This window comes from Macrosteles quadrilineatus, unplaced genomic scaffold (genome assembly GCF_028750875.1).
Source record: "Macrosteles quadrilineatus isolate MER2022 unplaced genomic scaffold, UCM_ALF_1.0 Scaffold_1__1_contigs__length_201487025, whole genome shotgun sequence".
NCBI classification, from domain to species: domain Eukaryota; kingdom Metazoa; phylum Arthropoda; class Insecta; order Hemiptera; family Cicadellidae; genus Macrosteles; species Macrosteles quadrilineatus.
Genome location: NW_026542594.1, coordinates 82,791,406 through 82,806,110, shown reverse-complemented (window position 1 = coordinate 82,806,110; position 14,705 = coordinate 82,791,406). Strand labels below are relative to the sequence as shown.

At 34.1% G+C, this 14,705-nt stretch overlaps 1 protein-coding gene across 1 annotated transcript in view; it reads left to right on the top strand.

The window, feature by feature from the left end:
• LOC128983684 (E3 ubiquitin-protein ligase KCMF1-like) overlaps nucleotides 1–14,705 on the top strand; it is a 78,968-nt gene that overhangs the window by 3,719 nt on the left and 60,544 nt on the right. The window contains exon 2 of the mRNA XM_054403086.1: nucleotides 13,105–13,272. Coding sequence (XP_054259061.1) covers nucleotides 13,105–13,272 — 168 coding nt within the window. The remainder of the gene's footprint in view (nucleotides 1–13,104; nucleotides 13,273–14,705) is intronic.

The following is a 14,705-nucleotide window of genomic DNA, read 5'->3' as shown; positions in this document are numbered from 1 at the left end:
ATCGACAAACACTTTTCTTTGCTTTGTAGGCAACAACCACCCAATCTCCAACTTTTAGGCCTTTAGTCTTCGTCCTCGGTGAAGAAAACCCAAATTTAACTCCCATAAGAAATACATGGAAGCAAAATTCATTAACGAGTAAGCCAAATGGGATAACAAATAAATGTAGGCCCTATGCCGATGCTTATTGTAAAATCTGTGCATTCATTTTGCATTCATACATTCAATTTGAGACCTCAATCATGAAAATTGGTCGGGTAGAAGAGCTAAACGAACTCGGCAAAGAAAAACCAATCCCATAAGAAATACATGGGGAGCAAATTTCGTTTACATATAAGCAGAGTGGGATTATAGGTAAATATATGCCGATGCTTGATGGCAAATCTGTGCGTGCATAACTTCAATTTGAGACCTCAATCATGAAAATCGGTCGGGTAGAAAAGCCAAACAAACTCGGAAAAGAAAAACCAAGTTTTTTAAATATTTAAGATGACATTAACATATGGTTTGACAGCTCCATTTAAGTAATGTTAAATAATGTTTACATTCAGGCTAGTGACATCATTATTTTAAATATTATCCTTACCCTCTCTGTTTTAACATTCGTGCAGTATTTAAATAAATGTTTAAACCAGCTGTGTGGAATTGTGAAATCAAAATTCATTTGACCGTTAGTTCTGCTTGTTTACATTTTTAAACTTTGTAGGTTTGTTCTTTGTTACCATGGATACTATCAATCAATATTTACTTTTAAATCTCTCACCTAAAATTCTTGAAAACCCACGGGGCAGACCCCTAGGACAATATCGAAGCGGGAATAGTTCTATATGTATCATCAGAGCTGTTGTAGCTTCATTTGTGTGCAATTTGAGCCCAGTCGGTTCAGTAATTTTTGAGATGATCTCATACAAACACACACACAGAAACCACCTCTTCTTTATAATAGTATAGATAGATAGATAGATAAATCTATCTAGGCTATCTATATATGTATATAAATTTGAACGAATAGTGTTTTTTGCCTCTGCGGACATCAAAATGAAAAAGTAAATCGGTCCTGGACCTAGGTCTTACCATGCCACCAATAGCTACAATAGCTACTTACCTATAGGGAAATTCTCTTAAAACCAAACAACTTAAACGTTTTGTCAAGAAATGTAGTAAAATTATGTACATTTTTTAAAAAAAGGCAATAACATTATAAACTAAATGAAGTAAGAATTTTTCATGGATAATGATCATTACTTTAAATCTTTAAGACTTTTATAAATCTTACAACATTAGGCCTACAACTTTTATATTTTTTTCAAAAAAAGTTTTGTTATTCAGACTTGTAGGTATATTATTTTTCATACACATAAAACCTAGAAAAAGTTAGTAGATGTAGGTATTCAACTACCTAAATATATATATAGTTATAAAGGCAAATATAAATAAATAAATATTTTATAGTGTTTTGTATAAAATGCTGCTGCACCTTTTCCATGTAGCGATCAAATCGTTTATTTCGCTATGACGAAATGTTTCAAAAACGAGCTAAATGTAAATGGAGACACACTATCGATCTTTTCCCCGAACAAGACCCGGAACCGAGCAGGGAGAAGGGAGGTAAAAATCTGCAAATTTTCAATCCGAACATTTCCCCGAACAAGACCAAGACCAGACAAGTTCTACCGAGCGCGGTAAAAGGGAGTTTAGAGAGAGACGGTGAGCGTGTGTGAGTGAGAGCGTGTAGGCGGTAATAATAAAACAGTAATAAAACATGAAATAACATGTTACAGAATGATAGTTTTGATTGCCTTTAACAATTTTTATGTTTATATTAATTTTGAAAGAATTAAAGTATAACATCCAATTACTTAATTCAAGTTAAACATCATGGTATCATTGATTTAACGGTTTCAACTTGTAAAATACATTTTCAACCTTGACAAAACATACAACAAAATTACAACATAAATGTCCATAATATAACGGCAAAATATTACCCAACATTTTTTTTTTTTAGCAATTAAAGAGTTTAATTGCCATATTAAATTAGAACTATCAACGCTAGCGCAGGCGGCCGCTCGGTGCGGCGCTCGCGACGATGTACGGGGCAAAAATATACCGTGACACAATATCGTACATCACTCCGTACATCGGACCGATCTTTTCTTTGATCTTTCGCCAAAAAACTGCCTCCAGAGCGCTCGTCTCCCTGCTCGGCCTGATGTCTGGTTCGCCGTCTGGATCAGTGTACGGACCCGTGACACACTATCGAACATGCTCCCTTCGACCTCCCTTCTCCCTGCTCGGGGAAAAGATCGAGTGTGTCACCGTCTTAATGTCCCAAACCTCAAATCTAGTAAGTACATCTATGCTCAAGAAACAGTTTACAAACTAAAAATGTACAAATTTACAACTAATATGATTCAAAGTGATAAAGTCACAGTCAAACCCGCGATATTCGTTAAAGGTTGATTCACACATATCAGTTCAGTCACAGTTCCGTTACAGTCCAGTCTCAGTTGCATCCGCAATTTCTCAGTCAATTGTCCGTCAGTTGTTTTCAGTCAGTCATCCGTTTCTAAAATTTACAGTAATTTACAGTGAAAATTTTTAAGTTATAAACCTATATTTTATCAAATATTGAGTCAAATATTTATCATTGTCCATCTTGTTGATTGTTACAAACAGTTCTCAAAATGTAAACACAACCATTTAAATAACAATAACACTATTTTCTAACCTCAAACAGTTCCGTCAGGTGTTCGAACAATAAAAAAATATCGTCGGAAAGAAATCTGAAATTGACTGACGGATGCCAGCAGAGTGACTGACGGGACTGCAACGGATGAGTGTAGATAGCGCTATAGAAAATCCATTAAAGAAAATTTTTGTTAACTGTGACGTGCCTGAAGTGACTGGACTGCAACGTGTCGTAACTGATGTGTGTGAATCGACCTTAATGGTAAACAATCAATAAAGTTCTCAAAAACCGGCTAAAAATAGTGTTGAAGTTTCTAAAAGTAATTTCACATTTCAGTCAAAAAATAATAAATAATATCCAAACTAAACATTTACAAATTTACAGCTTATAATCACGATGTAAACTAATACCTACCTAAAGTAAAATCACACCAAAACTAGACTTCTTAGTTGTTGGTCAACAGAGATTGAGGTTAGTTAGTCAGACAAATATTCTCAAAAAGTAACAGCTGATAACTTAAATACCACAATGCACAGAATTTCATGAACTTTCGAATGAGATACATTATCATATGGATAATTATATATTTCAGTGAATAAAATGTGTTTTACGACTGCTACTATTATAGTCGCTCTGCCACTTCACGAACACGTAAAAACTGATTGATTTGTTTTTGTTGTTGTGAGATCATGTAACTATCAAATTATTTTTGCACCATAATTTAGGAAATTTATTTCTTATTGCAGTGGTACCACCTGTTTTTTTTTGGACAAAGATATCCCTTGTTATGATTTTTTGAAACTACCGTTTTTGGCAGTTTTGTGACGCGTACATGGTGCAACTGACTTTGCTCACAATTTTTGTTTAATTTAGTGCTCAATTACAGTGATCCCTTTGCGAGATGAAGTTCGTCCATGTAACAAAGTGCAAATTTAGAATCCTATCTTTCTAACGGTATAAAAATTATTCTATTTTACAACCGTGACTAAGCATTTATTTTGGAGTTAACCAAAACCTTGCATAACGCTACTTAGTGACTGCCACTACAGAAACCACCTACCGTGACTTTATTCGCGCTGCCAGTTGGAGGATTAAAGATTAAAGCTGTCACCTCTTCCACCATTTTTTTATCGCAATCAAAAAACTAACTCTAGAACATTATTAACGATGAATTTTTTTCAATACAAGTTAAGATAAATTATTGATATTTTATTTTTCAATCCGATACATCAATATTAACGAATTGAAATATAGGCCTACAGCTGACAACTACAATACATAAAATACCCCCGCCGCAGCAAACCTGCAGACTAAGCGAATTTCCATTAGCCTGATTGGATTTACACTAAAATGTCTCCTTAAAAATATAACATATATTTCCTATTTAAATAGAATTAGTTTAACAAGTAATTAAGTTTGCTGCATCAGGGAGGTTAAAATTTTTTTTTTTTGTAAAATGTTAATAGTTGGTAAGAAATAAAAACATTTTCCAAATTTGATCAAAATATGTTCATAAACAAGCAAACTACAACAGTAGGCCTATATTTATTCTCCATAAGAATAACATGGGAATTTTAAATTTACATTTTTTTTTAATTTTCTCCGTAACCATTAGGCGCATAATAACGCTTCAATATACTAAATTATTTGTTTGTTTAAGGTCTACAAAATGGTTTGGAAAGAAATTGCTAAATTTTAAGTTTTTAGGGTCAGAAATGGGAAAACCAATTTTTACCCCATAAAACCCCCCATAGACCCCTGTTCTGTTCCCATAGTCTAATCATACTGGTTCGCGAACTCATTCGAATAAACGTAGGTTTACACGTTTGTAACAAATTTCATCAAAATCGGACGATTTTTGCTGGAGTTATCGCGCTAACGGACACATATACAGGGTTAGTAAAAAGTGTGGAGACCCCCTGTTATTTTTTTAACGGCCCATACTAGAAAAACTAAACTCGGCACACCATTATGGCATGTTATGAAGTACTTTTTGGGCATAACCGCCACTTGGTGTTCATCCCCAAAATGGGGGATTTTGGGGGAAACTAAAAAATTTCAAACACAAAGACCCATCGAGTGACCCCTCATTTTGAAGGTCCTGGTAAAAGAAAACCAACAACGCAAACTAGAGGTCTCTATCTCAGTTCAGTACAAAATGGCAGCCAATTCAATAGAAAATTGCAAGTTATTTCCGATTTTAAAGATTTTAATCACCTTCCACTTTATACTGGATTGAGATAGAAACCTCTATACTCTGTCTGAATTTAATGTGCGGTTGAAGGACAAATTTGTTTTCCCCTGTTTTCTCCCTGGCCCCTGCCACCACCACATAATAGCCTACAGCTGATTCATACTGTTCATAATTTTACAACAGGAACAGGTGTCACTTTGTTTACATTTTAGTAGTAAACAACATTGTGATTATTATGATGATATTTTGTGCAGTTTAATATTATTCAGTTTGGGTTTAATTGATTAATGTTAATTAGAAATAGCCAAAACAGTGCAAAACTTAACGGGGGAAGGAAACAAATGCATTGCAGCACATAATATGGACTCCGAAGATTGTAATATAGAAAATATATCAAAAGATTATTGTAATGGATAATGCCAGCTACCATTCGAAACGACTTAACAAAATTCCAAGTTCAAAATCAAGAAAGGCAAGCATTGTGAAGTGGCTAGCAGATAACGGTATTGAACACAATCCAGTCCACACAGTAGCAGAACTTCTTACCACCGTGCGGCAGCACAGGCAAGATTTTCCTCCACAGTACGAACTGGATGAACTTGCGTTGCAGATGGGTCTGAGGTTGTTTGCCTACCCCCTACCATTGTCAATACAATCCCATAGAGCTAATTTGGGCTCAAGTAAAAGGGGAGGTAGCGCAATAACACGTCTTTCAAAATAAAGGATGTCAGGAACCTTCTTGAAAATGCCATGAACCATATAACAGTAGAAGACTGGAAGCAATGCGTAATTCATGCTGAAAATATCCCGGAAGAAGATTTTTTTAAAGAAGGACTGCGTGACGAAATTATGGAACCATTCATTATAAATCTGCAGGATGACACTGACTCTGATGGCTTAAGCGAAGATCTACTTTCCAGTTATGAGAGATAATGATGTAATGGAACGTCTCCAGTACTTTGTTAACGTTCACATTACATCTAACTGTTGTTAAATTTACATCATTGTGTTCATTTTGTGGTTTAATATATGTTTTAAAAATAAAATTATATTTATATATTTTTACGAGTTTTGTTTTCTATTTGGTGTGTACTCAGGCATATTGGGCTTTTATTATTAGGGATTTTAAATATTTATACAATTAGTAAACAATGAAAAAATGCAAAAGCTTAAATATAGCTGTTTCATACAAATGGTTTAATTTTTGTGTATCTTTAAACATAACTCGTTCATTCAAATAGTATGATCAATTTGTTATGTTAGTTTATCCTCAGTCAAAGAAAATTATAGTAAATAATGTATGGTACAATAAAACAAGTTTAATGAAATGACTCCATTGTTCATCATGACCTAATAGGTAGATATTAAAGTCAAAGTACTCTGATGTTGTACAATGATTATTCAGGCATAAACAGGAACACTCAATGGTTTTCATCCTGATCTGACCTTAGGGCTCCGCTAGAGACCTTGACAAAGTTCCCATTACCGACGGCATTAAAATAATAACTAAATAAGAAGTGAAGAATCGCTTTAGAATTGTGAAACCAGTTCACCACGATATTAACTAATTTAATAATGTATAGTTACATTACCTGAACTGAAATTGTATTTAAAACAATCCATCAAAAGCATAAAGCATAAATGTTAGTCCAAGATTATCTATATTACAACAAAACTTCTAGTGAAATTAAAATTAATACGTAGATTATTTATGAATAAATCTTCTTGTTTTATTATGTGTGTAGTTCAATCATTATAAACAAATGCTTCCTAAAAACCTGTCTGCAATATGAAACAGATGATTGTTACGGGTATTTTAGCGTAGAAAAGGGTAAATGAGAGGGAGATTTACCATAATAGGGAAATCATATGTTGAATTCCAACCACACAACTATTTTAGACAGACTATAGTTTGCGTTGTTAGTTTTCTTTTACCAGGACCTTCAAAATGAGGGGTCACTTGATGGGGCTTATCATTAAAAACTTTTGAGTTTCCCCCAAAATCCCCCATTTTGGGTTTGGTAAGCAAGTGGCTATTAGGCTTAAAAAGTACTTCATTACATGCCAAAAAGGTGTGTGGAGTTTAGTTTTCCTAGTGTGAGCCGCTACAAAATTTACAGGGGGTCTCCAGACTTGGAAAGCTGCAAGTTAAATTCAACTTCTGAGAATTTCAATTGGCTGCCATTTTTTACTGGATTGAGATAAAGACCTCTAGTTTGCGTTTTTGGTTTTCTTTTACCAGGACCTTCAAAATGAGGGGTCACTCAATACGTCTTTGTATTTGAAATTTTTGAGTTTCCCCAAAAATCCCCCATTTTGGATTTTACACCAACACATGTGTTGGATTTTACATTTTTGGCATGTACACCAAGTGACGGTTATGCCCAAAAAGTACTTCATAACATGCCATAAAGGTGTGCCGAGTTTAGTTTTTCTAGTATGGGCCGTTAAAAAAATAAAAGGGGGTCTCCACACTTTTTACTAACCCTGTATATATATAGCCTATATATGAATTTGAACGGATGGTGTTTTTGGTCTCTAGGGACCTCAAAGTAAAACGGTCCCGGGTCCAGGTCTGTTTGGTTAAAAGTATTCCTTTATCTGTGTATAATCATATGTCATATTATGTTATTATTGTTATTGTTTACATTTGAAGTTGTACACAGATTGAGTTCAGTAATAAAGATACTTTTGTCTATTAAACATGGCGCAGTCAAGAATAATAAAGTAAATAAGAGAATTCAAAAAGAAAAGAAAGATCAAAATGGATTTTAATAAACCTGAAGAGTTGAATGTTGTTAATGGTAATATTGCCACCAATTATAAGAAGTTTAAAGAAGAAATATTAATATACTTTGAAGCAACTGAAACAGACAAAAAGTCAAACAAAGTACAAGTTGCAAGATTGAAGAACCTTTTAGGGGCTGAAGCTTTTAAAGCTTTACAACACACTGAAGAGAGATGCAGAAAATGAGGATGAAACAGTCTTAAGTATCTTAAACACGCTGGAAAAACACTGTATTCCTAAAAAGAATGAGACTATGGCAATACATCGTTTCTTAACTCGTAAACAGAGAGATGAGGAAAGTTTTGATAAATATTTGATTGATTTAAAGTCACTTGGAAGCCCTTGCGAATTTAAAGATCAAGAAGATAAACTCCTACGGTCCCAAATCATATCTGGAATTTCCTCTGCGAGCGTTAAAGAACGCCTTCTAAGAGACAATGTTCCTCTAGAAAAAGTAATTGATTACTGCAGATGCGTAGAAACAGCAGAAGAAAACAGAAGCAATTAATGAAAAATGATCAGCCAACCTATATTGATGACGTTACTATTAACAAGACTCAAAAACCACAGACGAATAAGCAAAATTACAGCCAAGCTACAAATGGTTATTCCTCAATGATCAGGCCTAGAGCTTATGATAATGAGGGTGTAAGATGTTCAAGATGTGGATATTTTCACAAAGGCCAACCTTGCCCTGCACAAAATAAAGTATGCTTAAAATGTCTAAAACCCAATCACTTTGCTAAAGTATGCAAGACAAAAATTTTCAATGGCCATGAATTAGAATCTACTGCTCGAATTGATGAAACACAGTCAGAGTGGAAGCTTAACGATGAAGTGGGGGCTATAGTCAATGTTAACAGGATCAAAGCAAGTCACTGGACAGTAACATTAAATATAAATGCAAAGAAGATCGTATTTAAGATTAACACTGGTGCAGATGTTAATATTCTTTCCACCAAACATCTTGATAGCTTATCTCTACCTAAGTGCTTTGAGGTTCAACCATCAACAACCAAGCTTGAGGCTTTTTGTGGGTTCAAGATAATCACAGTGGGGGAAGTAACCCTGCCAGTTACAGTGGCTTCTAAATTGTACAACATCACATTTATTGTGGTTGATTCTGAAAAGGCGACACCAATAATAGGACTTAATTCATCTATTGCAATGGGCCTCATCAAGAGAATATCTATTGATGCAGTAAGCAAAATACCCGACGTACAAACGCTGGTTGAAGAGAATAAAGATGTATTTGTAAACCAAGGTTGTTTTCCTGAAGTACTGAAACTGAAACTTAAGGAAGGGGCTGTTCCAAGAAGTTCACCTGCCTGTAGAATACCTAACAAATTAATGGACCGTCTTAAGCAGAAGCTGGATTCTTTGGTATCAAGAAACATAATTACAATGGATCAGTACATAAAATCTACAAATGAAGACGAATCCTTATACAAAGTTATGCAGTTTTATCAAGAAGGATGGCCCAGCAAAGTTTCGCCGAATAACCATGAACTAATGCATTATTTTAGAATACGAAATGACCTAACAGTTCAAGATGGACTAGTGTATTTTAACGAAAGGTTGATAGTGCCACCATCTATGCGAAGATATACTTTACAGACACTCCATGAAACTCACTTGGGATTCAACAAGTTAAACAAGAAAGCTCAAGAACTTGTTTACTGGCCTGGATTAGTTTCAGATTTGAAAAATCTTATTGACAGCTGTGCTACTTGCGCTAAGTTTATGCGAGCAAAATTGAAAGAGCCACTTCAACCTCATGAAGTTTTTGACATGCCTTTTTACAAGGTAGCAGCAGACATAGCCGATTTCGACGATCAAAGTTATTTAGTGTTAATAGATTATTACTCAAGATGGATTGAAGTTGAGCGTATTCGAGATAAAAAAGCAACTACTGTCATTACGGCATTGAAGCCAATTTTTGCTCGTTTTGGAATACCAAGTATTTTTGTAAGTGACAATGTCCCATTTAACTCTCAAGAATTCATTGACTTCAGTAAATTGTGGAAGTTTGAAGTAAAGTTTACTAGTCCCCATTATCCTCGCAGTAATGGACTCGCGGAAAAAGCAGTAGGCATAGTTAAGTCAATGTTGCAAAAGTCAAAGCATGAGAAAACAGACTTCAGTTTATATCTTCTAAATTATCGGTCATCTCCAGTTGCGAATCTGAGGTATTCTCCTTCGCAACTACTTCAAAGTAGAGTTCTGAACACTAAGTTACCTGTAATACCATCAAAACTTAAACCACGGATTATTGATGATAAAGAAGTGACAAGCAAACTTGGCCAGGGTATGCAGTATAATAAAACAGCACTAAATAAAGCCAGTGTTTTCATGAAGGGACAAAAAGTATTAATCAGGAATGTTTCCGACCTTCAGTGGGAAGAAGGTATAATAGTTGATGTGCTGGGAAACAGATCATACATTGTTGAAGTAAATGGGAGAAAGTTGCGTCGTAATTCGTGGTATATTCGACCCTTCATTGAACGTACCAGAACCAGGATATTCAAAGCTCCAAAAAAATTAGGCCTAGATTTGTGAAAAGGGGCATGTTTGGTTAAAAGTATTCCTTTATCTGTGTATAATCATATGTCATATTATGTTATTATTGTTATTGTTTACATTTGAAGTTGTACACAGATTGAGTTCAGTAATAAAGATACTTTTGTCTATTAAACAAGGTCTTACCATGAGTACTACGGTAATAGCTTATTCCCTATAGGGGAAATTCGCAAAAATTAGTAAATTGTACATAAAATTGTAAATTTATAATTCCCATGTTATTCTTATGGAGAATAAAGTTAACCGTTGTAGTTTGCTTGTTTATGGATATATTTTGATTGAACTTAGAAAATTTATTTATTTTAGACTACCGGTAAGCTATGAATATTTTACCAAAAACATACTTTATTACCTGCCATGTAACAGCAAACCTAGGTACTCGTTAAACCTAATGTTTTTTAAATGGATCTAAGTGGAAATCCAATCAGGAAAATTGATATTCGATTAGCTTGCAGGTTTGCTGTGGAGGGAGCATTTATTTTTTACTGTGGTCTATACCATTAGTTCTTTAACAGTTTTGCCAACAGTTATTCAGAGTCCAGAATTTGCCTTTAGAGCTGTTTTGTTACTTCTGTTATATGTTGTCAGTACCTATCTAAAGCTGTTCATATTTTGAAATTTTCAACCAAAAGAATCATATTGTTGCCCTTTGTTATTAAACCTTGTAACTTTTGTATTCTATTATTGAATATCATAGAACCCACCTTATTTAGTTGAAACAGCTGTCAAGATTCTTTGACGAACCTACAATAACCTTACCCTTTAAATACGTTTTGTGGATAACTGTAACAATTAAATCTGAAATAACATAATGGTAGTAAATTAACGGAAAAGGCCCTTTAAATGTTTTAGCCTACTACTGCAAATCTTTAGTGATAACTGCCCACTCTCCTGTATTATGTCATGTTTGAAATCATATATCAGTTGGCTTTATATCAGAGTTGGGTTTCCAAGCATGTCGGTAGGTTTTAAATAATACCAGCTAAAAATGCTGATATAGGTCAGACAGGAAAATCAAATATTATGCACCTTATATGTTGATAGCTTTGACTGCAAAGAGATTTATAGAGAGAGACTCACCTTTGGTTTGCTGGGGGCTTCACCTCTCAGGTCCCCTTTTTAGTTATAGAGAATTGTAGGAAATTACCTTGGGGACATCTTGAAATTGAAATATTGTTTTACTGAGTAAAATGCCAATAATAAGTAGGTAAACACTGAGCACTGCAGAAGTAGGTAAAAAACTGTTAAAGGAGTCCTTATATTTATCTATTTAAGGGAGGGGGGTCATGGTTGCAATTTTAAATTTCATATTTCTCAAGTATTAGCCCTCTTAGCTAGCCCTCTTAGATTTGTGAGGGGGGGGGGTTGGCAATAAAAGGTTACGTTAAAGATTCAAAGATTTTGAGTTTACGTTCTAAGATTCAAAGATTTTGAGTGTTAAAACTTAAGGCCAATAATCCTGCTAAATATCAAAGTATTTTGCCTATGATAATTTAGTCCAATGAAGTGTTTTTATTCAGAAATGTAGAAGTGCGATTTTGGGGGGAGGGGTTAAATTGTGTGATATTTGATATAAATTAATAAATTTTGGTTTTAAAAATAAGACCAGTACCTAACTGTAAAAGATGTCAAGTCCTTAGCACAATGAAAGTGGTTTAAGAATTGTTAGGGGGTCAGAGCTCAATTACTGTATTTGTTGGGAGGTACACATTTCTTAAATATTTTGGGTTAGTACCTCAGTCTAGCCATCCTACCAGATGCCAAATACCCAGCATGTGTGTTGTTGATGGGTGACAGTAATAGACCATTGCACACAGTGACAATAAGAAACAATTTGATTTTTTTCTATTGTCATTTCAAATATTTTTGAGGGGGTGAAAATTTTTAAATGTTACTTTTGGGTTTTTAAGTTGGGAGCATGAAATGTACAAATATTTGTCCGAAAAGCAAGTTTAAAAATTAAAAACATGTGGAAAATCCAAGAAATTTTAAGAATGTAGGGCGTTTTTTTTTTTGGGCAAATGGGTGAGATTTTCGGAAAACGCCCAATAGCATTTTGTATAAAAAATGTTATTCCTGACCATGAAAATTCTTTCAAATATTTGCTAGCTCTTAAACGTTATTAACTTAGTTGTAGGTAGCCATAAAAAAAATGTACTTTATTAAATAAAAGAGTATTTTAAGGAATTTTGTTTTGGGGGTTAAAATTTAAAAATGTGACTTTTGGAAATTTAACCGTTAAAAACGGATGGTGTAATATATTGGTAAATTTCAAGTCTCAAGCTTGTTTTTAGGCTGAGAAATGGTTTCTTATCCCCATTCCAAAGTCAGAAACTTCCAATGTTATTTCCTATAAGAATAACGTGAGGGAAATTCTAAATTTAAGGGGATTAAAATTAAAAAATGCACCTTTTTAGGATTTTCCTTCAGAAAATTTCCCATAAGAATAACATGGGCGAAATTATAAATTTAAGGGGGGTTAAAATAAAAATTGAAACATTTGTATCCCGAGTGAGTGAGTGAGTGATTTGGTTACACATGAGGCTGTAGTTATAGAGATAAGACCAACCTCTATGTAATGTTATAACTTTGACTATTGATGTTATACCTGAATTACCTATATTTATTTGTGCTATTCAGTATTGTATCTATACAAAGTTGTGAAGCATGCAAAATAAAAAATATAGGTTTACAACAAGAAATTTTTTTACAAACTCCATTGTTTTTAATGTTAATGCGATTGAGGATAGGAGAGTTTAAATATTAGTAAATTAGCTTCAATGTTTCGTTAGTCTGTTAATTTAATTCAGGTAGGACTCAGAAAACATTTTAATTGGCCATTTGTTCTAGGGGTCAGTTGTGATTCATGTCTAAAAGGCAACTTTAGAGGACGACGTTACAAGTGTCTGATTTGCTATGATTACGATCTGTGCGCAACATGCTATGAGGCAGGTGCCACTTCCACCCGCCACACGACAGAGCATCCAATGCAATGCATTCTCACTCGCTCAGACTTTGGTAAATTTATTTAAACTTATAGCTAAGCCTATCTTATAGACTCCCTTTAGAATGAAACAAAAGTTGTGAACAACCACAGGATTTGAACTGGAAATGGAATTGAAACAAAGCAAAGTAGTAGGTAGGTATGATTGAAAATGAATTATGGTGTTACCTTCATTGAAAACTAATGATTGTAAACGACAACAACATAACTTAAACCATAGAAAAATAAAGCCCTACATAAACATTACAACACTCATAACAAAGATGAAATCATAAAGAAAGATAACAATGAAATAAAACGTGGTCATTCTTACCCTTCCACACATGCGTGTATAAGGTGCATTCAACAAGTTGCTATGATTACTGATCACCCCAATCGTATACCAATACTCCATTATGTCTTCATCAGCCCCTTGGCTAAAATCTATTGTCGTGACAGTGCATAACGGACAGATGAACAAGGCGTAGACGATTGTCAATGCCAACATTGACACCATCTTGCATCAACATTTCTTTGTTCTACTCCTACTTTATTTTCTACAAATAAACTGTAATGTCTCAAACACATTAATTTGGGAGCCAACTGCATTTACATACCCATTTGGGCCAAACCAGTTGAATAAAATAATGCATTTTATTACACAGATCGGAAGTAATTTTTCTTGAGGTAGTGTGATTTTGTAACAGTTATACAGGGTGAGTTTTAATTGTCCCCCCCCCAACTTTTTTCTACATTTTTTCAAATATCAATCCCAGACCACTTTCAAACATTGTTGGGTAGTAAGTACTTTATTTTGACAAGGTGGTCATTTCCAGCCGCCATCTTGGATCCGCCATATTGGATGCAAAATATTTTTTTTCAAATGTAAAGGTAGGGTTGTAACCCATTATTTCGAACTAGGTTTTTACCCTGATTGCAATGCCACAAACAGTTTTTAAAAATCTTGATCCATTCCAAAGTTATGAGGGGTTTTTAAAACTTTATTTGTAGTCCATTTTAACATTGTGCATTTACAAACCAAGACCATAATCTCAAAATAGTGCTAGATAAAGATGAGTATACACTACCAGTCATTGTCAACTTATTTTCACTTGGTTATGGCAGGTATATTTTTTTCGGCCACCATCTTGGATCCGCCATTTTGAAATGTGATAAATTATTTTAAATATGAAGGGGGTGTTGTGACCCATCATTTCGAACTAATTTTTTAAGCTGAACTCAATTCCATGATCCGTTTTTCATTTTCATATTTTGATTTTGAAATATTGAAATTTTTAACAAAAAAAAATGCAATATTTCATAACTTGATAACAAAAAATGGATTGCGGCATTGAGTTTAGCTTAAAAAATGAATTCGAAATTATGGCTCACAACACCCCCTTCATATTTAAAATAATTTATCACATTTCAAAATGGCGGATCCAATATGGCTGCCAACAAAAAATAC